Source organism: Cupressus sempervirens, chromosome 10 (genome assembly GCF_028749045.1).
Source record: "Cupressus sempervirens isolate cs-2001-9-10 chromosome 10, ASM2874904v1, whole genome shotgun sequence".
NCBI lineage: Eukaryota > Viridiplantae > Streptophyta > Pinopsida > Cupressales > Cupressaceae > Cupressus > Cupressus sempervirens.
Window position 1 is genome coordinate 383,675,006 of NC_143127.1, and position 26,845 is coordinate 383,701,850.

Sequence of the window (26,845 nt, forward strand, 5' to 3'; positions counted from 1 at the left end):
TGATTTCATGAAGTGTTAAGATCATGTTAGTTTGGGCAATAAAAGAAGGAATGAAATTCAAAGGTAAATTAATAAGGTGTATCAAACTAGAGATAGTAGTCACTAAATGAAGAGGATGAAAGGTAAAATAAAGGAATATAGTATTGACCAAGCATATCTAGTGTTAACCGAGGACAATACTAACTAAGCATGAAGAAGGTTGTCGAGAGAAGAACATCGTTTGGTAAAAGAAGAACAATTTGTGAGAAAATGATTAAGGGAAGATAAAATGTGAATATTGAGACTATTCTAGAAGATTGCAAGATAAGGAGAAAGTTTGTTAAAGAGATCCATGACTGGAGAAATTCAAAGAAGATCTAATGGTAAATATTTGAGAAGGGTTTTGACATCCAAGAAAATGTACAAGCCTCAAGAAGAAGATATAGTTCGCAAGATTCATAACCTAGCACAGATAAAATGAATCTAAGATAATGTGGAGGAGATTAATTCATGGGAACCCCAATTCATGAGATGAAGTAGCAAAAAATTGTCTATATAAGGAAGAGACAAGGATGGAAACATTGTTGGTTCGGGGAAGAGGAAAGTGGATACAAAGGAGTGAAGGAGATCCTACTAAGAAGATCAAAAGTGCAAGTTGGAGTGAAGTGAAGAGTTGAGTATGTTGGTTAGTCAGTGAGCAAATATGTTGAGCGAAATGGAAGTTTGAACAAACAAAGATCAGATCATTTGATTGTTACTCTCTAACCATTGTAACAAAAAAATCTTGACCGAGTGGACTTAACAGTCTTAATGTGTAAATTCATTTGTATAGTGACATTTCATTGAATATTTGTAAGTCATGTAGACAAGCCACTCATTGAAGGGTGATAAGGTCTAAGATGATCTTTGGTGAAAATTCCCTAACAGGGTCACACCTAATAATGTGTTTTGTAACCTATAAAAGAATTGGTGCTTAACCTATCTCACTTCGGAAGAGTAAAAATATTTTGTGTTCCAACCCCAAGTGTTTTTTCCCTAAATAGGGTTTCCATGTTAAAACTCATGATGTCAACATGTGTATGGATTTTTTACATGTTATATAATTTTTCATGTTAAAAGTGTTACTATTTCTGTAAATCAGTTAAAGTTACTAATATTTGGTATTGTTAGTGAAATTTGTTTGATACATATGAAAGAATAAGTTTAATGTGATTATTGAGTTGGTTATCTGATAAGTATAAGTTGTTATAAGTGTGGTCAAAAGATAAAAAGGTCTGAGGGTAACTGATTCAACCCCCTCCCTCCCCTCCCCTCCCCTACCCCCTCTCAATTATCTAACAATTGGTATCAAATCTCAATGCTTAGAGGAACATGTTTCAAAGAATTAAGCTAAATATTTGAAGATGTATAAGAGAGAGGTACCAATGCTGAACAAGAACTTTCCATCATGGAAAAGTAGAATGAGTTTGTACTTATTTGGTATTGGAGACATTGCATTGTATTACTTGGACAACCAGTACACACCACCACCCCTAGGTCCTATTACTGTTGTGCAGATGAGAGAAAAGAAAGAACACAACTCATTGATGATAGAGATTATTTCTTCCCTAGAAGATGTTGAATTTGATGGTATCAAATATTGTGCTACTACTAAGGAGATGTGGGACAAGATGATACTAGTTCATGGAGGAGATCAGAATGTGCTGAGAGAAAAAGTTGAAAGCTTAAGAGGCAAGTTTGATGACACGAAGATGAAAGAAAGTGAGAACATTGTGCAATACTGCAATGAAATCAAGGAAGTTGTTAATGCTATCAAAGGAGCCAATGGAGTCATAAGTGATGACATTGTGGTAAGAAAATTTCCAAAAACACTTTTACCTATTTATGTTTTTAGAGTTTCTATTATTTAAGGGTTGGGATCTATCCTTGAAAATGATATCAATCTTGATGGTCAGATTGGCAGACTAACTTCTTTTGAGTTGAATAACTTTGACAATTGTGTGATACCTACAGTTGAATTTGCTTACAAGTCATCCCTAACCAATGGAAGTTCAAGGAAAGAAAAGAGTACACATCAAATCAAGAAAGACAATGATTATGAGTCTAATGGTGATGACCTAGAAGAGCTTGAAGTATTGCTTGCTAAGAGGCTAACAAGAGGCAAAGGAAAGTATAAAGGTAAACTACCCCTGATTTGTTTTAAATATAAGAAGGTCAGTCACATTACTATTAGATGTCCTAACATAGGTATGAATGATAAGAGAGAGAACAAATATTGAAGAAACCAAATTACAAAGACAAAGGAAAGGAGGCTTACTGCCTAGTCGATGAGGAAGACACCAACTATGATAGTGTTGATCAAGAGGAAGGTGAAGAAGTTGTATATGTTACAATGAAGGAAGATTATGAAGGAGAAGAAAGGTATGTAAAAGGAAAGGTTCTTATTTCTCAAGTTAGTAAAAATGACACTTGGATTATTGATAGTGGTTGCACTCATCATATGATGGGTGATATTGGTAAATTTGAGAATCTTGAACATTATGATGGTAGATTTGTTAAAGTTGGTAATGATGCTCCATGTCTTGTGAAAGGAAAAGGTTCTAGTATGTTGAGTGAGAATATCAAATATGATCGTGCATATTGGGTACAAGGACTAAACTATAATATGTTGAGTGTGGCACAATTGAGAAATACAAGCCAATGACTAAAGTTTCAAAATTGAAGAGTAAAGATATATAGTGATGTTGGCAATCTGATCAGTAAAGGTGAAAAATTAAAAAGGTAACTTATTCTACTTGGATCCTATTAAGAACACATATTTTATTGCAAGTTTTGAAGATGTTTGGCTATGACATGAGAAGTTATGTCATTTTAATTTTTATAGCACAGTCAATGTTAGTAGAAAGAGAAAAGTTAGAGGATTGTTGAGCTTATCTAAACCATACAAAGTGATGTATAAGAAATGTCCAATTGAAAAAATGATTAAGTCAAGTTTTAAAAGTAAGTCTTACTCATCTAGTGATGTATTGGAATTGATTCATATTGCTCTATGTGGTCCTATGAAAGTTCAAAGCCACTATGGTGATAGATACTTTATACTATTTGTTGATGTTTCTCAAGGATGATGTTAGTCATGTTTGTAAAAGAAAAATCTGATGTTTTTCAAATGTTCAAATGGTATGAGGCAAGAGTTGAGAAGGAAATTGGTAAGCAACTATAATTTTTGAGGTCTAATAGAGGAGGTGAATTTATGTTTGATGAATTTATTGTCTTTTGTAATGAGAATGGAATAAAGAGAAAATTGTCAGCACCGAGGACACCACAACAAGATGGGATTCTTAAAAGAAGAAATAGATCTATTGCTGATTGTGATAGAACACTGTTGATTGAGAAGGACATTGCACAAATGTATTGGAGAAAAGCTATCAGTACTCCAATCTATACAATGACTCAAGTATTATTGAAGAAAGGCACAAATAATACACCTTATGAACTCTGGTATGGACATACACACAATGCAAGTTATTTCAAAATATTTGGAAGTAGGTGTTATCTTCTGAAAGATTATGAAAATGAAAATTTTGATTCAAAGAGTGATGAAGGCATATTCCTAGATTATTCCACTCGAAGCAAGGCATATAGATGTTTGAACAAGGAAACTAACAAAATGATTGAAAGTGCAAATGTGAGAATTGATGAGTTTGTAGAACTGAATGATGAGGAAAGAAAAAAGGAACTTGAAGATAACAATAGGTTTGTCTATCTGCAAGAAGGTGTTCCCACTACTTTATCGAGTACACTACCCAAGCATCAACTTGGAGTCATTGAGCAACAACAACCTAAAATTGAGCAACATGTTGAGCATGCAGTAGAACCACAAAGAACCAAGCATGTACTTAAAAAATATGTTAGAAGGAATAATTCACTAAACCAAATCATTGGAGATAAAAATGTTGCAGTAATGACAAGAAGTAAGTTAAGAGACAACACATGCTTGATTTGTTAATTTGAACCTAGAACAGTTAAAGATGCATTAAAGAATGATGATTAGATTATGCTATGAACGAGGAGGTTGAGCAAACAGAGAAAAACAATACATGGACATTGGTACTGAGACCCAAAGACAAGAATGTGGTTGGAACTAAGTGGATATTCAGAATTAAGTTGAATGAAAATGGAGAAGTTCCAAGGAACAAGACTAGACTAGTTTGCAAGGGTTATGCACAAGAGGAGGTATTGGTTATGGAGAAACATTTGTCCATGTTGCTATACTAGAAGGTGTAAGGATATTACTTGCATATGCTACTTTCAAAGGTTTCAAACTTTGTCAAACGAATGTCGAGTCTTCATTTCTAAATGAAATACTAAAAGATAAAGTTTACATTAAGAAAAAAAAGGCTTTGTTGATCCGAAGAAGAGGAACATGACATGTAAGCTACACTAGACACTATATGGATTGAAATAGGAACCTTGAGCATGGTATGAAAGGTTATATTCATAGGTGATGAAGATTGGTTTTGTTAGATCAATTAAGAACAGTAATCTGTACTTGAAAAGTGAATATGATGCTAAGGTCCTAATTGTTGAAATATTTGTCAATGTCATTATCTTTGGGGGACATAAATTGGTGTGCAAAACATTTGCTGATGAAATGAGGTAGGTGTTTGAGATGTCAATGTTTAGAGAGATTAAATTATACATTGGAATGCAAGTTCAACAAGTGAAGGATGACATATACATCAGTCCAAGTATATCATGGAGATCTTGAAGACATTTGGCATGGAAGACTTTATACCAATTGGCACACCAATGATCACATGGTGTGAATTGTCAAAGGAAGATGACAATGAAGAGGTAAATCAAACATTGTATAGATCCATGATTGACAAACTACAATAAGTTGTTCATAGTAGATAAGATATTGCTGATGTTGTAGGAATTGTTGCTAAATTTTCTTCTAATCCTAAGGAGACACACATGCTTGTTGTGAAGAAAATATTTAGATATCTAAAAAGAACAGAGGAGTATGGTTTATGGTACAAAAGAGGAGACTTTGAGCTGCAAGTTGATGTTGATTGGGCTGTAAATATTGATGACATAAAGAGTACCAGTGGTAGAGCTTTCATTTTAGGAGAAAGGATTTTGACATGGATAAGTAAGCAACAAAGTTGTATCTTAGACTCCACTATTAAAGCTGAATATGCAGTTGTTGCTATTAACTACTCTAATATTGTGCAAATTAAATAGTTATTGGAAGGAATGCAAGAGGAAGTGATTGAACCAATGACAATCTACTATGATAAAACAAGTGCAATAAACATATCAAAGAATTCGGTGACACATGCCAAGAAAAAGAACATATCTATCAAGTATCACTATTTGAGAGAGCAAGTTGAAGAAAAACAAGTCAGACTGGAGTATGCAAAGTCTAAAGAATATATTGTGGATATATTCACTAATCAGCTACCTAAGGATGTATTTGAGTATCTAAGAGGTAAACTAGGGGTACTTCCCCTATGCAATGTTCTCTAAGTGAAGATGCAGGATTGCATTAATTCATGGTTTATCAGAATACCTATTTGGAGTTGATGAAGGAGTTCACTCTTTAGGACATCCTAAAGTTGTGAAAGGATGTGATGAAAAAGAAGTGATCAATACATGCAAGGTAATACATGCAAGGTACAAGGTATAATTATTTCTAAGTTTCTAATTGAATCTTATAGTTACCTTTTTGACATTGTTGTCAAGGGAGGAGATATGCATATGAAACATGTTGTACATGAAACAAATGGAGAGACTGAGTAAGAAGGAGATGATGTATTGAAAACAAAAGAGATGATAAGTGAAGATGATAAATGTTGGCAATGGAGGAAAGATTTTGTGTGCACCCAATGGGAAGAATATGTGTGATGAAGTCAAAGAAAGAGTTACTTGAAGAGATGATGCAAATGAAGATGTTCAACAATGAATGCAATATATCCTAAGGGGGAACATATGAAATATGATGTATAGAGTTATAAGTTACAGACTAAGAAGAGAACCTAATGAAGACAAAGTTGAAGATAGAAGATTAAGTTGGACAAAACTAATGAACTGCTGAAGATGTTGATGTTTGGTGTTAGATGGTATGTTTTATAACATGCATTGCCATCAATGTCAAAGGCGGAGATTGTTGGACACAACAGATGTTGATGAAGATGAAGATCAAAACTAAGTTGCAAAGTGTGTGTGAAAGTGTCATATTGATTGTTATATTGTCATTGATGTCAAGCCTAGTAGAATGAAGGATATAAATTAGTATAGTCAATCAGGCAAGACATATTATTGATTCATGGAAGTTGCAGTCAACTGAAGGATGTGATGTTGGATAAGGAGTTGAGGACAATGTATGAAAATGAGAATGGAGAAGTGATGCCAAGTATGAAAACCTAAGTGTAATGTTGATTTGATTGTTTTACATTATTTTATGGAGTGTTAAGATCATGTTAGTTTGGTCAGTAAGAGAAGGAATGAAATTGATAAGTAAATTAATAAGATATACCAAGATATAGATAGTGGCCAGTAAATGAAGAGGATGAGAGGTGAAATAAGGGAAGATAGTATTGATTGAGTAGATTTAGTGTTAACCGAGTATGAAGAAGGTTGACAAAAGAAGAACACTATTCGGTAAATGAAGAACAATTTGTGAGAAAATTATTAAGGGATGAAAAAATGTGAAGATTGAGACTATTCTAGAAAATTCCAAGATAAGGATGAAGTTTGTTAGAGAGATCTACGACTGGAGAAATTCAAAGAAGATTTGAAGGTAAAGATTTGAGAAGGGTTTTGAGATCCAAGAAAAGGTTTAGGTTTCAAGAAGAAAATATAGTTGGCAAGATTCCTAACCTAGCGCAAATAAAATGAACCGAAGAGTGTGTGGAGGAGATTAATTCATAGTAACCCTAATTCATGAGATGAAGCAACAAACATTTGTCTATATAAGGAATAGACAAGGATGTAATTTTTTTTGGTCAAGTGAAGATAAGATAAGATAAGATAGATAAATTTATTAATGTCCAACAAAAGACTATGACTTGGGTCTATGGGACTGGAAGCTTACAAGAAAGAAGTTAGCAAACAAACGGAGCACCAAATAGTGTCCACAAAAGAAGAAGCACGATAACTGAAAAAGAAAGGATAAGAAATCGCGGAAAAGATTAGGTAGTTGTCTTCAAAGGGAAAAAGTCCAACAATGATTGATATGGTTGGCGGCTACCCGAAGCCTTGTGGTGTGGCTGAGTACTAAGAGAGGAGTGTCGTTGGCAAAGAGGTCCACTACGGGGTCTCACAGATCTAGAATGACCCGTGTTAGGGAAATTGCATGGTTGCTTCACACCTCGAGCTAGAGCTAAGGGCAAGAAGAAGGTCATAATAAGTTGTGCTTGGGTCTGACTCATGGGAAATGATATCTGTAAAGTATGGTCATAAAGTTGTAAGGATTCACGAAGATAGAGTGCAATGCAACACTGATCTATGTACCTGAAAAAATCTGAGAGGGATATGCAAGCTCTAAATAGACAATAAAATCTCCCTCTAATCTCGTAGTATATGGGGCATTTGAAAAGGAAATGGATCTCATATTCTGCCTCTACTAAGGTACAAAGTCTACAAACCCAATCCTCTCTAGCAATATGTTGATCGACCTGGATTCGAAGTCGGTGAGAGCCCACCTTGAAGAAACCAAGGGAGATATGTAGGGTGTGTGTCCAATATTTGTGTAAGTAGTTAGGGCATACAATAATCTCATCTCGAATATCTAAGTGCTCAACGTAGAATGCCATCCTTGGATGTAGTCCCCCTAGAGGATCAACTTAGGTCCGTATAATATACTGTCTGTAGATATCAAGTCTTACATGCTCATTCAACTCCTGTCTAGAGGGGAGGAGATGAGTAGGAGCACCCAATGAGAACTAGTAGGGAGGGAGATGGTCGATGTTGATCCCAATTAATCTCAATAGGATAGTAGCCCAAGCATACCAACAATGAGCTCTAGTGGCTAGATCAGAGTTTGCAATAGCAACTAAAGAGTAGTAGGCTAAGTAAGGGTATATGTGTTGGCCTTCAGCCTAGTCTACAAAGCCACGAAGATGGTGGAGAAACCAGAGCAGGTCAAAAATGGCTACAAACCTGAATGTGTGAGCTCCAAACTTAGCCAAAATAACACTGTGGGGAGTAGATCTATGACAAATTTGATAATTCAACAAAGGAACAGAGGCGGGGTGCGCTCAATCATGGTCCAATCTGAGTCCAAAAGGGAAGGACCCCATATCACCAAACCATAGAGCATTGTGGGTCTTACTAAGGAATCTAGGAGGGATAACTTAGACGATGTGTATTGAAAGTGGTGTCTGAAGCACTGTCTCTTCAGCATGGCAAGGGAACCCAACCCTTTACTGATCTGAGGCTGAATGATAGATCTCAAGCTGAAACAAGATCTAGAAAACTTTAACCCCAAGGTATGTATAAGATGATGTAATCTCAACTTCCCAACCCTAGAAGTGAAAATGAAGATGTGAGGTCTTCTGACTATTGAAGACCATACCACGAGTCTTCTCAAGGTTCACAAACAACTATCTCATGTCACAAAAGGATGCAAGTCTATCCAGAAGCCTCTCAAGACCCTCAGGAGAAGAATCAAGAAGAACCACATCATCAGCAAAGAGAAGGATGGAGATCAATAATTGGTGTAGATGACAACCATCACCTGAAAGCAAGGAGTCACTAAGAAAGGCCTCGAACTCATCAATGTAGATCCAGAACAAGGTGGGCGAGAGAGGGTAACCCTGCTTCACCCCAATGGTGCTTTGGATAGGGTCAGAGAGGCCCTCGATGGTCCTGAGTCTACTAACCACTATCTCATATAACCTCATGATAGTCGTTAGTAAGATCTCAGAAATACCAATATCTCTAAGCCTCTGAAAAAGGGCCACTCTAGGGATGGACTCAAAAGCCTTACGAAAATCCACAAAACAATAGTAGACTTTTTTCGAGTGGTATCGAGCCTCCTCGATAATAGCCCGTAGTGTCAAGATATGATCCATGGTCTTCCATGAATCCTGCTTGGCCCTTAGCCCTACAATTTCTCCTGTCAAGCTCACTAGATAAAATAGTATTCAACATTGTGGCATAAAGTTTGGCAAATGTATGCCCAATCATGATGGTCCTATAGTTTCTGGGATCGGAAGCTAGCCTAGAACTATAGATCGGGTGAATAATGTGTCTCGACCATGAGTCCAAAATACCAAAACAAACCACTCTATTGAAGAGTGTAGAGAGATAAGGGCCTAGGATTGTGGTACTGAGCTTGAAGAGCTTAGCCTAAAAACTATCCTTATCAGCTGCGTCATTGCATCTCATAAGTCTAATGGCCTCGTAAATGTTGGAGGTGGAGAACAAGTGACAATGGGGGGGTGGGATGGGAAGGGGAGCGAACTAACCTAGGATGTCATACAACATGGAGACATGGGAGGCAGGGGTTTGCAACGTCAGGGGAACATGATGCACGAAAACATCTTGGGGCACTGAATAAGTGTGACACGGAGAGATTTGCCTTGTGTAGCAATAAATAACTATTTCTTATGGCGAAGAAAACATTTGTAAGAGAGTTGTATGTTGGTGAAAGTGGGAGAATGAGTATCAAAAGCCAAGCGCAAGGAGCGGTGGAAAGTTTTATAGGTATCATCAAACCACTGGTTCATGGGGCAAGTATTCCATCCAACAAATTTGGGGGTGCTGGGAATGGAGCAATGGGGGATAGAGAGGAGAGACGACTCCCAAATCATGATGGTCAGTGAGTGAAACATGGACACCTGACTGTGATCTATGAAGCTAGTGGGATAGAGGAATCTTCTTAGATGAAAGATGAAGAGGTCTTGATCACTTTCATTGAAACAAAAACGGGTATGGGGGTGGATCTGAGTAGGGTGACTAGAGATGGGTGGTAGAGTGTGGGAAGAAACATAAACTGAAAGGCTAAGGAGGGCATGATCAACTAAAAAAAGATGAGATATAGTAAAGTTGTGGATGAAGGGAGGAAAGAAGCAACAATGAGGATATAATTAACCATGCTCGCACCCCCACTATGAGGCCAACACGTAAAAAGCTCAGAACCTAGAAAGCAAGAGGGCATTCAGAGTCACCAGGTCGAAGGACTCACAGAGCTGGAGAAGGTGGCGACTATAGCAAGAGAGAGGCCCACTGTGATCCTCAAACAATCGTTGAAGCCCCATACTAGTAGGATCCCTCTTTGTATTACAAATCAAGTCAGACCTACAATCATACTGGGGGGTCTAGAGATCTCTAGTCCGTGCATTAAAATCTCCTAAGATGATGATGTCCCCATAGCCCCAAACTTGGAGATGCTCTCGTATAGGTCTATAAAAGGGTTCCCGTCCTCAACACTATGCATGACGTAAGGTGAGGAAGTTGGCCAAAAGCAGCAAACAACAATGAAGATATCCCTCTGACAGTGACTGGTGCCTCTAACACAGATCCACATAAATGTGGCATAAGTGCAGAAAGAACCAATGTGGTAGTACTAAACAAATAATCTCTAATCAAACATGCAACCCCACCCGAACCAAGCACACTATCGAAAGCATAGATCTCCTCTCCACAAACTGAAAGCCACTAATACCTTGTGTAACCTAGAAGGGGCCATGCAAGACTCTCATGAGTCTCGATAACAATCAACAAATCAGCAAACCCAACTACATCGTGAAGTAAGCCCGACAAAGACCACAGGGAGCCATTGCCATTCCAACAGTTGACAAGTAGAGAACCAATGGGGGGCTTAGACCTGCCCAGCTATTGAAGGAAACTAGATACAAACGAGTTGAAGGAGATCCTACCGAGAAGATCAAAAGTGTGATTTGGAGTGAAGTGAAGAATTGAGTATAGTGGCCATTCACTAAATAGATATGTTGAACGAAATGGAGATTTGAACAACCAAAGTGAGTTGCATTTTTATCAAATCATTTGACTATTACACTCTAACCATTGTGACAAAAAATCTCTTAAGCAAGTGGATTTAAGATTCTTAATTTGTAAATCCATTTGTATGGCAACATTCCATTGAATGTTTGTATGTCCTTTAGACATGTCACTCATTGAAGGGTGATAAGGTCTAGATGATCTTTGATGAAAATCCCCTAATAGGGTCACACATAACAATGTGTTTTGTAAATTTTAACAGGTGTTGGGTCTTAACCAAGCTCATTTTGGAAGAGTGATAATATTTTGGGTTATGGGTCGCATGTGGTTTTTCCCTTAATAGGGTTTCCATGTTAAAAATCATGATGTCAACATTTTATGGATGTTTTGCATGTTAAAACTGCAACTATTTTTGTAAGTCAGTTGAAGTTGTTGATATTCAAGATTGCTAGGGAAATCTATTTGGTGCATATGAAAGATTAAGTTATCTATTCTTATTGAGCTAGTTATCTGATAAGTATAAGTTGTTATAAGTGTGGTGAAAAGCCAAAATGGCCTAATTATTTCACCCCCCCCCCTCTTAGTTATCTAACAAATAGGAACTCACACTAAAAACTCTAAACACTAGAAATTTCTCAAGAGTTTCCTATACTACTTTTGCAGTCCCCAAGGAGGTTGTTTAGTCAACTTTTAATTCTCCTTTAAAAATAGGAGACCTCCTTAAAAAGTAGGAATTATCATGTCAAAGCTCAAAATGGCTTATAGAGCACCTGCAAGACTTTGTAACCCTCAAACCGGGTTCCCTGATCCTACCATTGAGCTACAAGAACTCAAGTGACAATTTAACATTTTCCTTATCTTTTGTTGCTAAAAAGGGGACATTATAATCCTCCATTCCTAACGATTTCTTGCCTACAAGCAATACGCTATTGTACCTTGAAACCAAATGCTCAAATCTCATACACACCTTTGGAACATTTCTCTAGTAACCCTTTGTGTTTCTCTAATGTAAACATCACCATGCTTAAAGTTGTGAAGCAACTTATCACAGTCAATACAAAATAATGCAACAATCATGTAGATTCTAGGATCCTAAACCACCCCATGTGTATAATTGACCGAATCAACATGCAATGTCCTTCTATCATGAATTGGAACATCCTTAATAAAACTAAGAACTTCACTCCAACTGAAGCCACGTGTACCTTTAATGTCAACTGATGTTTAGAGCTCAACGTTATGCCATCCACTTTCAGAAAAAGGGATGATACAAATCCATCCTCGTCCAACCAACTCTCTGAAAAATAATTATCCATATACTACTTTTGTAGTCCCCAAGGAGGTTGTTTAGTCAACTTTTAATTCTCCTTTAAAAATAGGAGACCTCCTTAAAAAGTAGGAATTATCACGTCAAAGCTCAAAATGGCTTATAGAGCACCTACAAGCCTTTGTAACCCTTAGACCGGGTTCCCTGATCCTACCATTGAGCTACAAGAACTCAAGTGACAATTTAACATTTTCCTCATCTTTTATTGCTAAAAAGGGGACATTATAGTCCTCCATTCCTAAAGATTTCTTGCCTACAAGCAATATGCACCTGCACCTTGAAACCAAATGCTCAAATCCCATTCACACCTTTGGAACATTGCTCTAGTAATCCTTTGTGTTTCTATAATGTAAACATCACCATGCTCAAAGTTGTGAAGCAACTCATCACGGTCAATACAAAATAATGCAACAATCATGTGGATTCTAGGATCCTAAGCCACCCCATGTGTATAATCAACTAAATCAACATGCAATGTCCTCTCATGAATTGGAACATCCTTAATAAAACTAAGAACTTCACTCCAACTGAAGCCACATGTACCTTTATGTCAACTAATGTTAAGAGCTCAACATTACGCCATCCACTTTCAGAAAAAAGATGATACAAATCCATCCTCCTCCAACCAACTCTCTGAAACATAATTATCCATAGGAATGCTCCACCTAGATCCGACAATAAAAAAGACCATCCACATTTCCAACTATCTATAATATCATGTTAGTCCAAACTAATTATAGATGGAATTGCCAACCGCTGCCACACTATCTCTCTAAACTACTCCCAAAATTGGTGACCATACTAAAGAAGCACATTGGCAACACTTTAGGACATGGCTTCCTCCTGCATGAAGGGAAACATACAAAACTAATAATCCATCCCATACTTATACATCATATAGAATAGAAAATCCTCTATAGGTGGAATGGATGAAAAACAAAATGTATCCCACATCATGTAACCATAATGTGATGCACCTCTGGATCTTTTGGGAGTCTTGAATCAGCACTAGGATTCTATAATTGTCTCTCTATACATGGAGTTACACAATTCAAATCGTTGGGCGAAAAATCCAACCCAACAAGCATAATTAGAATACCAAGCTCATCAAAACCATACTGAATATAATCTACTTGAGTGTCATCATCCTACTCAATTTTCTTGATGATATAGCTAGGAAAGGCATTGAAGAAATGGTTGCGATAATGTGGTTGGGTCCCAACTACATGAAAAGGAGAATGAGCCCCCATCAAGACTGTCTTTTCTCCTTATCTACTCCTTGGCCATTTTGATAGTTGAGTCTCTATCCAAGGCTGATTTGTAATCAACATCATGCCCATTTGTTAAAGTTGACCGAGAAACCACCTCCTAGTTGCAATTAGCACTAGTTTGAGGAGCTCTACCCTCAAAGATCAAGAGTTGGGAGTCTTGATCTTCTCTTGGATTAAAACCAAGGAAAGAAACCATCAAAAATTTTGAATTATAGGGATCTCAACACAACAACTTATCCCCAACTTGAGCCTCTAAAGGGCTCTCAAAGAGAGATGACTCATGGTCTACATTAAGAAGAAAATGTGAATCACCAAAAAACTCTAAGTCAAATCTCTCCTCATAATCATGCAACTTTGAATGTACCTCATATTTAACAATCACAAGAGGCTCTAGACTTTGAACTTTGAGTGTTCAAATTTGAAGAACTAAATGAGCCACCACCCACCTGAACTGAGGTTGCTAAAGAAATTTGTACCTCTACCATGGATGATGAAGCTTGTGCCAAGCTCAACTCCAAAAAAAGTTCTTCAATGTGATGTTTTGATACTTGAAGAGACTCTCTAGCATATCCCATGAAACCTCAAGCTCATAAATTAGCTCGTTCACTTAGTCATCCTTCCCACTAAATGCACCTTAATAAAATTCAGTAAGATCAAGGAGATCATCTTGATCAAAAAGTAGTTAGATATATTTCGATTCCATAGTAACCAAAGCTTATTTAATTACCTAGATGTGTGCATGGCAAGATTCTTCTTTACATGTTTGTCTTCTTTCAAGCTATTCATGCTATAGTTGATTTTCAATCTGCTTGTGAATCTCATCAAAATGAATCAACAAGGTTGAAAACTGGTCTTCATTGACTTTTAACTAATTTTCCATATTGTGAGAGGTCTTGGGCTTCTATAAAAAACCAACTCACACTTTGAATCCTCACACCGATATTGGAAAACATGACCATCACAATTGTCCTCATCCATGATGTCATCTGAATTAAATGTTTCAACACTCTAAAAGTCATCTTTCATGCCCAACTCTATAGATAAAGTGCCAAAAACACTAATAACCTTCTTTAGGTATGGCCATAAATTGTGTAATGGAAAGGAAGTCATTTATGTCCTTTGGAAAGAGTACAATACTAGTTATAGATGCTCATAATTGCATCATTAATTACGTCCTTGGCATGAGGCCTCTTATTTGTAATTGTTGATGAAGATGAAACCTTAGAATGCCTAGCTTTCCTTGGATGTACATCATCGAAAGAATGCAATTTCCAATTGGCATGTTGTGTTACTCTTAACTTTGTAGGATTATTTCTTATTTACTCCCATTTGGGCACTCTTTCTTTCGATAGTGAAGCTAGAAGGAAAATAGGTAATAATCTACCATTTTAATTTTGATCATTAATGTGCATGTCACTGAAGTAAACTAATTTCTTTTTCATACTCTAACAAATCCCATAGGTTGGTAGGATTGGGGTTCTAAATACCATAAAAATGATTTTTTTGGAAATTGACTTTAACTAGCATAAAGTGATTTTTTATTCTCTTCTTCTATTTTTTTATGATTTTTGAGAGCTTTCTAATTATGTGGAATTTTATCAATATGAAATGCAATGGATTGGGCTAATTCGAAGCTAATATTTAGGAATTAATTATGAACCAAATTGAAACCAATCTGCTCTTTTTATTAACATCAAATGCATCATACATGAAATCATACTAGGAAATTATGGAAAGAAATAATTATAGACAAGATTCTACAAGTCCAACTTTGGTCTGCTTGCTAAACAATAGACTTGTAGAATCTAGACATGTAAATGACCTCCCAATGCCTTTTTCAAAAAGGCCCAAAACCCTAGGCTTCCACTCTTAGGCTTTTTATGATTTCACTCATTGTTTTTTATTAAATATAAGTCCTTTAGAAATTACCCAAGGCACTCTATTTTATTATTATAATGTTTTCCCCTATTATTATAATATTTTATGCTCATACGCCTAGGAAAAAGTGGCATATTTTATTATAACTTATTTTATTATAGAGTAATTATAACATCACTTTAATATTTATTTATTTGTTTATATCCACAACTTGGGAGATATTAAAGTATTTCTTTATTAATTTAGAAAACACAATTTTGAGCTTAGATCTAGATTCCACCTAAAGTGTTGTGATCTCAGATGATGAATGAATCATGAAGGCTAACTGCCAATTTCTGCTAGAAAATAGGAACTTTCTCTAAAAATAGGAACCTCACTCCAAACACCAAAAATTGCTCAAAAGGTTCATGTACTTCTCTATTATCCCCTCAAAAGTTATGTAGTAAATTATCAAATCTCCCTAGAAAACATGAGACCTTTGTGAAATGTAGGAGTTTTCATTTGAAAGCTCAAAATGGTTCACAAAAGGCTCTGTGGCCCTTAGAATGAGTCCCCTGATCCTATCATTATCGTAGGGGAACTCAAGTGATAGGTCAACCCTATTCTCATCTCATGTCACCTAGAAAGGGGGCATTAATGTCATCCCTTCTTGAAGATTCCTTACCCACCAACAAGGCACACTTGTGCATTGAAACCAAATGCCTAGTGGATCCTCTATCAATCTCTAGAACATTGCTCTTGTAATCCATTGCATTGCTTTGATGTAAACATCGTGCTAGAACTTGTGAAGTACCTCATCATAGTCCATAAAAAATAGTGCACCAATCATGTAGATTTCATGATCCCAAATTCTCCCCGCTTGCATAATCAATCAAACCAACCAACCATGTGTTGTTATCATGAATGGGAATATCCTCAATCTCATTGAGAACCTCACTCTAGCCAAGGCCACATGTACCTCTAATGTCAAATGATGGTGGGAGCTCAATATTATCTCAACTACTTTTAGGGAAAGATGATACAAATCTCTCCAACTCCTCCAACTAGTTTTTTGAAGCTTAATTATTCATGGGAATGTTCCATGTGGATCCCACAAACAAAAAGGCCATCAATCTTTCCAACTATCTATAATATCATGTTGCTCTAGACTAATCATAGATGGAATATCAAACTACCACAAGATCGCTTCTCTAACCTATATCTTGAATTGGTGACCAGATTGGAGAAGAAAATTAGCAACCCTGTAGAACATGACTTCCTCCCCCATGAATGCAAACATACCAAATCAAGCATCCATCCCACGCATGTGCATCATCTAGAACAGAAAGTCCTTTATAAATGGGTTGAATAGAAAAAAAATACATCCTGCACAATTTAACATTAATGTGATGCACTAACAAACTCCTTTGGGAATCTTGAATCAGCACTAGGATAAAATAATTCTCTTTATCCCAAGAGCAAATTATTGTGTGAAAAATTCACTCCAACAAGAACAATCAACATACTAGGCTCATTAGCTCCATACTGGATATACTCTACCCAAGTGTCATCATCATACTAAGCTTTTGTTTTGGTAGAGTTACTAAAGGCATTGAAGAAATCATCACGACAATGTGATTAAGTCCCAATTGCATGAAGAGAGAACGAGTCAAGGAAAACCCATCAACATTGTCTTCTCTCTTTATGTACTCCTGGGCCATATTGATAAACACATCCCTATCCAAGGCTAATTTGTAATGATCATCATGTTCATTTGTCAAATGTGACCACACAACCATGTGCTCATTGCAATCAACACTAGTCTAAGTGCTCTCGTCCAAGATCAAGTGTTGGGACTCGTATCAGAATCCTGGATCAACACCAACACAAGGTACCATCAAAGTTTGTGAATTGCAAGGATCTCCATGGAACAACTCAACACTGAGTAAACAATTTAAGCACCAACTACTTCACTAAGCTGAATAGACAATGGGTTCCTCCTTTCTTGTAGGTTGGGGTGTCGTCCAAACTTGATAAAATCCAAGGGTTTTCACTCTTGGGCATCTAATCTATTGAAATTCCTATTTAGAGATCTCTTCAAATGCTATAGATGAAAATTATGAAATCTAAATGTGTAAAATGATGTCCTAATGCCTTTTTTAAAAGGCTCAAAACCCTAGGTTGTCACTTTTAGGGTTTTCATGATTTCACCTTATTATTATTTTATAAAATACCTTATTATTTTTTTATAAAATATAAGTCAATCTAAAAAAAAACCCTAAGGCACTATATTTTTTTATCGATAAATGGTTGACGTCAAAACCTTTAATTAATTAATTACATGGTTCTTCTAATTAATCATGAAGTTCTTAATCCATTTACATAGTTCATGAATAACTTAGGGGCATTCCCCTATTTGCATCATTAAGAGTTTCCAAATTGCATTCTTGATTTGATAATGGCCTTTGTAACTTTGTTATATGTTTTTTTATGGTTATGGCTTCTCTTTGTTGTTGCATATTACCTTGCTTATATTCGTAAAATGGCCTGCAAACAATACTTCATGACCAAGATCGTTGTTAGATTAACCAGATTGAAAAATTTAATTGTATAAGGTCACCATTAAATTATAAAATATATAAGTCAATCTTTTAAAAAAACCCCTAAGGCACTATATTATTTTTATCAGTAAAAGGTCTAAGCCAACACCTTTAATTAATTAATTACATGGTTTTTTTTTATTAGTCATGAAGTTCTTAAACCATTTACATAGTTCATGAATAGCTTAGGGGCATCCCTCTATTTGCATCATTAAGAGTTTCCAAATTGCATTCTTGATTTGATAATGGCCTTTGTAACTTTGGTATATATTTTTATGGTTATCTTGCAAACAATACTTCTTGACCAAGATCGTTCTTAGATTAACCAAATTGAAAAGTTTAATTGTATAAGGTCACCATTGAATTATCAGAGAACCTAAGGCACTATATTTTTTTATTATAATGTTTGCCCCTTTATTACAACATTTATGCTCATACATCAAGGAAAAAGGGACATTTTGTGATAACTTATTTTATTATAAAATGATTTTAATATCGCTTTAATATTTCCTTATTAATTCATAGAATGTGATTCCAAGCACATATCTAAATTATTTCTAAAGAACTTTGATATGTGATGATGACTGAACCCTATAGGCTAACACACACTTCCTCCTAGAAAATAGGAACTCTCCCTAAAAAATAGGAACCTCAAACCAAACACTAGAAACTACTCAAGAGGTTAGTCTATTGCTCTACGATCCTGAGAGGTCATCCAATCAACTATTAGTTCTCCTTAAAAATAGGAGATCTCCCTAAAATGTAGGAAGTATCATCTAAAAGCTCAATATGGCTCACAAAGCCCCTTCTAGGCTCTATGCCCCTCAAAATGAGTCTCCTTAATCCTACTATTGACCTACGGGAATTCGAGTGATAGGTGCACCCTCTACTCATCACTTATCACCTACAAAGGGTACATTACAAACAATAATTGTAAACTTCTCTTAGTTACAAGTACATGACACTAAAGCCCACATTGATCTAGAAATGTTGGGTTGAGGGACACAAGCTCTTTTTACCATTATTCATGACACCATATTATCACTTCTATTTTTTATGCATGAATATTGCAATTCATGAGTTGTGTGCACCTAAGACACATTATAATTTATTTATTGAAGGGTTTAGTTTCAATCCTTAGTAATCTCTGTTATTTTTTGTTTTTCCCAATTTGCCAAATCTTGGGCAAGTTTGAACATTGAATCCATGTCTATGACATAGATTAGCTTGCCAAGTCTAAGTTTTGTGCAAGTCTTGTAGCATAGTTGTAACTATGATTGAAACACTTGATTAGTTTGCCAAGTTATTCCTACAAAAGATCCTTGCTCTATAAGTTCCACCAATAACCAACTAAAAAGTCATGTCCTCTGAAAAGAAAATTGCTTCATTCTCATGCTCTCTTAATTAAACATTCAATATATCTTTGATCTTATCATGATATTGCTATCTACATAAGGCCCTTGGAATTCACAAAATCCTTGAGGTAGATTATGCATATACATGTCATTATTATCTGTTATCATGTTTGTTTCTTTATAATACGAGTAAGTAAGTTATATTGATCGAATCGTTTAAGAGTGTTACCTTGTTAATTTAGTGTATTTCTCTAGGAATATCAAAATCCTAACAATCTTAAAAAACATTTAGGGCCCATTTGGCAACGGGAATACAAGTGGAATAGGCATATGTATATTCTTAACATTTTGAATTCTCTGTTTGGATGCATCAAATCAGAAATAGAATAGGAATAAAATTGGAATATGTATTCCAATTTTGGGCCAAAAATGAGCATTTGCTATTCCACCTAAATAGGTGGAATTGGAATACGTATTCCTATTCCAATTTTTTAAAATTTTAGATAACATAAATTTTTTGAGTCCATTAATTCTGTATGAGATTCTGGGTGAACAAACAAGAATAGGAATATGTAACCCCTTTTTCTATTCGAGAAAAGTATTCCTATTCCTATTTTTATATTCCTGCAGCCAAATGGACCCTTAAGGATACTAAAACTTTAAAGTGAGGTGAATCCTTCTGTGCAGCTTGCATATGGACATACTTGTAATCATTACAGTATACACTAAAAGTTGCATTCATACTAAAAACTGCATGGTAGAAATATTATACATGAATACATTGCAGGTTGATCTGCACATTTATAACCCTGTGCTTTCAAACTGCCGGGATTCATCAAATTATACAAGCATGCGTAGATTAACATGTTTACCACTTACTCCGTCTGCTTCATTTTTTTCTGTGTGCTGTGATTTTCTCCAACATCCTTTCCCTCACTGTATCCCATACATAAGGATTCAATGGAGCATAACTCTCCAAATCAACGACACAGAAAACATCTTCAATAGATTTTTGTTCTGTCGAAATCCTTGCATGCTTCACACTACATAAAACATGGAGGTTGATTAGCTTGCAAGGTCATGTATCTCAACTAGATGAAAACAACTGCAGAAAGCACCAGTCCTAATTCAAGACTGTTCTTTTCTGGAGGCATAAATTGATAATAATATTTCAAACATAAATTCATATTTATTTGTTTAACAAGATTTATTGCAATATTAACTATCCTGCCACACTCAAATGACCTAACAAAACCTAACAATTTAGATTTGGATATCTAATGCATAGATTATATGGTTTAAAGTTTATACATCTTATTGCTGCAATCCGCAATACAAACCTTATCCCCATTTCATTAAATGTTGTTGTAATGTCAGACAGAAGCATGTCCTGATCAGGCCCCTCAATTGTAATTTCAGTATATAAAGTTTCATTTTTGAAATGAAGTGTAAAACCATTTGTGCTGCGACTTTCTTCTGTCTCTACTTCAGGTTTGGATAAATTAAGTATTGGATCTTCAGCATAGTTGTTGGAAGAATTTTGGCAATGTCTTGCATCATTGAGATCATCGCTATTTTGAAAAGGGGACACTGAAAGAAAAGCCTCTTTAGAGACATCACAGTCCTCACAATTCACTGAATTTTGCACTAGAGTGTCATCCGGAGAATAGTTTAACTTGATATGAGAAATAGAAGAAAATGATCTATCTGACAAGACTGCCTTCTCAGAGCTACGGAAACCATCGGCTTCATCATTTTCTTGTCCAAATTCACAATAGAAGATTCGCCTGCACATATGTGTACACAGACAGATAAGGTTTCTGACAAATGAAATGCCTCAAGTATGCAATATATTCGCAGCATGCATATATTTTTCGATAATGAATTATGAAGGCTGCTAAGAATAGGGTCCACAAGTATAACATAGATGCGCGTTGACAGATACATGAAGAATCTATCATGTCTGAAATAAACCAGTAGATATTCATTAGAACATTAATCAGATTCGGTAACTAGCTTTTATGGTAAAGAATTTAGTAAAGTAGGATCACAAAAACAAAATTCTGTTCCAGATACATTTTCACAAGTATTCCCTATGATGCAAACATAGGGTATTATATTTGTTAGGAAGTCTGTTCAGATTAAATAACTAGCTTTTATGCCAAATCTTTTAGTGGAGTAGGATTCCAAAAACAAATTAAACTTTTTCTTTCATGACTATCCCTTATGATGCTAACATATAGTATTTATTTATTAGTATCGCGGCTTGCCCTATTAATTTGTGGAAAATGTACTAGAAGATTATTCTTCAAAGGGAAGGGCAGAAATTGTTATCTAGACAGCTTAGGAAAGACTAAAGATTACACTTTTGTCTTTATAAAGCCCAAAGAAAATATTCTAATGCTTTTTCCATTGCAAGATTTCTTGGGTGAATGAATCCTTGAACATTCTTGTAGGGGAATGAAAAGATAAATGAAGGAGACCATCCTTTATGGAAGAATCTGATTTATGTGACATAACGGATTCAAGTAATAATATATATTTGTTTGTGACGTCCAAAAAAATTGCTAGTTCAATCAAATATGACAAGATGAATACGCAGAAGTGATACTCATCAATGATGGAACCACCATTACTAAAATTTGCTATTAATCTAATTTTCTGAGTACTGTGTTAAGATCAAGTCTCTATTTATAAAGAAGATCCATTAACATCCAAAAAAAAGAATAATGTTGTACATGATTAATTGGTAATTTTTCAGAATTTATAAGAAAATTCAGGAGACTCTTAAATGATTAAAGACTTGTTATGAATGAAAAGAGCCAAGAATGTTTGCTATACAATCCTTTAAGTTATATATATGATAAGACTAGAACTTTTTGGACAACTTCAAAAAATATGACATTCCTTGAAATCATTTCCAAAGAATACCTTTAATTAGCAGTGGTAGAAAATAACTTCTGCAAGGGCTAAAGGTAGTGCAACCTCACTCAGTGTAGCCATAAAATTATCCTCCATTCAAATCAAGCATGTGTAGCTTGTGTCCTTATCAACAATGGGAAAGGTTAAAAATAACGTGCAAACTGAAAATCATGGGAATATCAATTTTCATTTAGTTACAGTTCAAGCCACATAGAATTTCAATATTCCCAAACTGCAGCAGTCTTCTTGTATTACCTCCTAATCCACCTAGAAAATCTAACAGAAGGAATACAATACATAAAGATATGAAGTATCATAATCTAATATCAATGCGACCATACTCAGACCTAACATAGTGCAATACCCAAATGACTGAACCAAGTGCCCTAACGGTTTAGATCCTTCTTGGAATTTAGGTGATATTCACCTAGGCCTACGCCAAGAGTTTAATTAGAGTCTTCTTTATGGTTGAATGCAGTGAAATACAGTCAGTTTCTAGTATTGGAGTATAGCATTTTATGTTGATTGCCATTTGGTAATGATGTGACAGTGGCTGTGTAATATATCATCCGTTTTGTGTTTGTACTGAGTTTATCTTTGACAGATGATTTCAGTTTTTTTTTTTTTGTGTATTTTGTGTTTTTGCTTTTTTTTGGTTTCTTGGAAGGATTTTTTTCAAATTTTTTGGTTTTCTGTTCGAAAAAGTGATTGCAACGATTAAAAGTAGAATGCTGCAAACTCTAGCTCTAAGAAATCACTAATTCTAAAGAAACAAAAGGCTTGCAACTAAAATCTGAATATTTAAATAATTCTGGAAATTCCTGAGTGTTGATGATTTATACATGGCGTACCAGGGAATACATCAGACTTATTTGTTTGGCCCAAAATTACTTGTTCATGCCCAGAATTCTCAAAACCTTCTGTAGACGTCTGAAAGATTGGCTGCAAATTGTTCAACTGCTGACTATGTTCGCCCACGACCCTGCTTAAAGTGCGATCTGGTTGCCTGGGGGATGTACACCCTGACAATGTGCTGTAAACTGTGTTTTGGGGTTGTAGATTTTACTGTAGTCCCATTTCCCTGTTCAATCTGTTGTGTTTCTACTGGAAACTTCACTAGGAAGCTGCCTGGACTCTCATCTATAACCACACCCAATGATTTTTTTCAGAGTTCTGTCCTCAAGCTAGGTTGTACAACATCCAATTATCCTCAGACAATCGGATCTGCAATTTGTAATCTCTCTTCACTCTGCAAATTAGAACTTTAACCCTGTGCAACGGTGAAAAATCAGTTATCTTCCTCAAAATGGCTCTGTTTGGAGTTCTCTTTTATATCCTTTCCTAAGAGAATCTTTCACAACTATAGGCAAGCATCCAAATAGAAGTTTTCGATCCCAATTAGACTGACCTGACCTGAAACCCTCTGCAACAAGGCTTCCCACCACTGCTGCTAACAAGAAAATGTTCTTGAATGAACCACAATTCATTCCTCTCCTCTCTTTTAAACAGACTTTTCCTCCATTATGCAAGTTGAACCCCATTTAGGGTTTCCCCCATTATTTAATAATATACAATATGCTTATTTTATTTATAAACCTTCCTCTCTAGGGTCGATTCATATGAGGGGTTGATTTATGTTAAAGATAGTTCAAAAAAGATAATACAATTGAAGCTATACCAGCATACTGTTCAGCTGATCAAACCATATGTCGCTGAGTTCAATAACTTATACAAAAGACTATATCATTTCTAGCAACTAAGACAGTTTAGAATATAAAGTAACCTATATCTATGAGAGTTTTTTATGCCAAAAAGAAGCAAACAAGACTATCACAGGTCATCATGAGCTCCATGACCCAATCACATTATTACTACATTCTGCAGCATCAGTATCAAATCTCCCCAAAGAAGGGTCAATGACAGCAGGTATCTTAGCAGCAGCCTCTCATCTTGGTGCCTCGGGTCCTTTAGGAGTAATATTGTTTTTGTCAATCTCATCTTTGGAAATGCCTTTATCTTTAGTGAACTGGTTGAGGGCTTCAAGTTCTTTCTGATCCAAACTGTCCTTATAGGTGTTGAAGAAATGAAGAAATGTACTGATCTTATATCAGACTGATAGATTATGAGAGCTCCCTCTTGTACAAGAATCATGAAACTGCTCTTTGGGATTTCCAACACTGCCGAAACCTGCAACATGATTAACTTATGGGTGAGTTTATGACTAAACTCATTAAGACTCCTTTTGTCCTGGGAAACTTTTGCATTCCTCTATTTCCACAAAAACTGAAGAACCTCAGCAGATAAGACAGCCAGAACTTGTTTAACTTGGCATCAAAAGAATCAACATATCCAGCTAAGATTTCAATGAAAGACAACCCAGGCCGAGAGTTCCAACATAGAGGAAAACCAAAGAAAATAGACCAAACAAGGGAAGCAAACTGACACTCAAAGGAAATATGTTCAACAGTTTCAGGAAATGAGGGTCTAATTTATCATTAAAAGGGGCCATTTTAAAGTTATTTCTTATACTTAGTGTCTCATAGGGAAAAGTGCCAAAGGTGGCCACTTTTTAATTTTATAAGTGCTTATAATAGGACTTTATTAATATCTTACTAATCCACAAAAATAATTATTAAATTATTCCTCAAAAATCCATATCTCACTAATCTGGCCTCCAAATTGAGTAATGTCTAAAGATGGCTGTCTACTGTCGCTGTCCGGCTACTGTAAGCTATTTGGCAGTTCCACCCTAAAATTTAGGAACCTTCCTAAAAAATAGGAAATTGACACAAACATCTAGGATGATCGTGGAGGTCCTCTAGTGTATCACTGCCAACTCCCACTGCATCCTTAAAAAATATGAATTCCTCCTAAAATCGAAGAGACTGCCAGAATCTTATCAAACTGGCTCTTGATGCCAAAAATGTCATCATAGCCCCTTGGAAGGGTTTCCTACACAATCTGCTGGCCTACGGGAACCAAATGATAGGCCAATCCCCATCAGTTGTTGTCATGTCTAAGGAGGGGGCATTACTAATTGTGGTGCACCATACATGACTTGCCTACATATGGAGATACAACGATAGCCACTAAAAGAAATCTAGAAGAAGAACTCACCAGTGCATAGTTACTTAATAGTTCTTGGAAGTATGACTGGTTATGTAGGTGCACTTGTAACAACACTGGTAAAAATGTGAACATGACTTAAGGACTAGATGATGTCTTGGATGATAATACATGGTACCACAAGTAATGTACACAAGGTATTAATGATGGTTATACAGGAAAATTATCAATTAAGGGATGTGGTTTTTTTTTTTCAAAGTTTGCACTAGTGACAATATTAACAAGGAGCTTGTCAACGTGAAGATATTTGACTTTCTAGCAAGAGCAGTAATCTAATTTCAATATGTACCGAATATGGTTATATGACTCTTGCTATTCTATCGATTAGTTATACAGTTCAGCAGTTCGTATTCCCAAAAATACATCTATAAATGGCAATTTGTGAATAAGCCAATGTTACAAATAAATTATAACAGCGACTAAATGCGTTGATATATTGTTAGTATGTAAACACATGACAAATTTAAAAGGATATGTTGTAGATTGTGACTTCTCAAAGGTTTTCAAAAGACCTTATTGTATTGAATTGGTGTCAATTATGAATAATACAATTGTGAACATCTTTTGGGGTGTGTTTTCTCCTATAAGGGTTACCCATGTTAAACACTTCATGTCTTGTATAATCCTATCACTTCATACTGTTCCATTACTTCCATGCATGTTGTATTTCAATTTGATATAGGATGTTGACTGTTATCTGAACACATATCTTAAGAATTCACTATTCCAGTCTGTCAATCCTTTGTAACAAGGAAGAATTAGAGTCAATTATGAGTAAACAATTGTGAACACCTTTTGGTGGTGTGTTTTTTCCTATAAGGGTTACCCATGTTAAACACTTTGTCTTGTATAATCCTATCACTTCAAGTTCACACTGTTACCATTACTTCCATGCATGTTGTATTTCAATTTGATATATGATGTCGATTGTTATCTGAACACAGTCTTAAGAATCCACTGTTCTAGTCCGTCAGTCCTCTGTAACGAGGAAGAAAATCCCCAACATTGGGTAGCAAAGCATGGTTGCTTGGATGACATATACTTTCATAGAGTGCAAAGCCAAACATATGTAGTAGAGTGACCCTGCAACAATTAAAAGGCTAAGATAGGTGTATACCTAGAATCAGATGACATCTTTGAATGATTTTCTGAAAATATGTAACATTAAAATTAATGAAAAGTACACTGAGGTTTAAACTTCAGAAATCCAATGGTTAAAACTTCAAACCATGGAAGTTGAAGATGAAGGATCTTTTGATCGGGAGAGATGTAACATCCCATTTTTCTCAGCCTTAGCTAACAGCTATCATATTATTGAACACAGCCACTTTAGATAGTCAGATGAAAACAGTTATAATAACTACTTTTCGAATTCAGGTGAAAGGGATCAATGGCTATAACAGAATAACTGAATCCTAGTCCATGGAAGAGATTAAT

At 35.7% G+C, this 26,845-nt stretch overlaps 1 protein-coding gene across 5 annotated transcripts in view; it reads right to left on the reverse strand.

Annotated features, from left to right (window-relative positions):
* Positions 1-20,081: 20,081 nt before the first annotated feature.
* The window catches only part of LOC149534273 (uncharacterized), an 82,100-nt gene continuing 75,336 nt past the window's right edge, over positions 20,082-26,845 (reverse strand). For 4 of the 5 annotated variants that reach the window (XM_089803161.1, XM_089803160.1, XM_089803163.1 and 1 more), the window contains 2 exons: positions 20,701-21,147; positions 20,082-20,403 (listed from right to left, as the gene is read on the reverse strand). In XM_089803161.1, coding sequence (XP_089659287.1) covers positions 20,250-20,403; positions 20,701-21,147 — 601 coding nt within the window. In that variant the 3' untranslated portion in view covers positions 20,082-20,249. Of the gene's footprint in view, positions 20,404-20,671; positions 21,148-26,845 lie in introns of all 5 variants that reach the window. The other variant, XM_089803162.1, reaches the window with a different exon arrangement.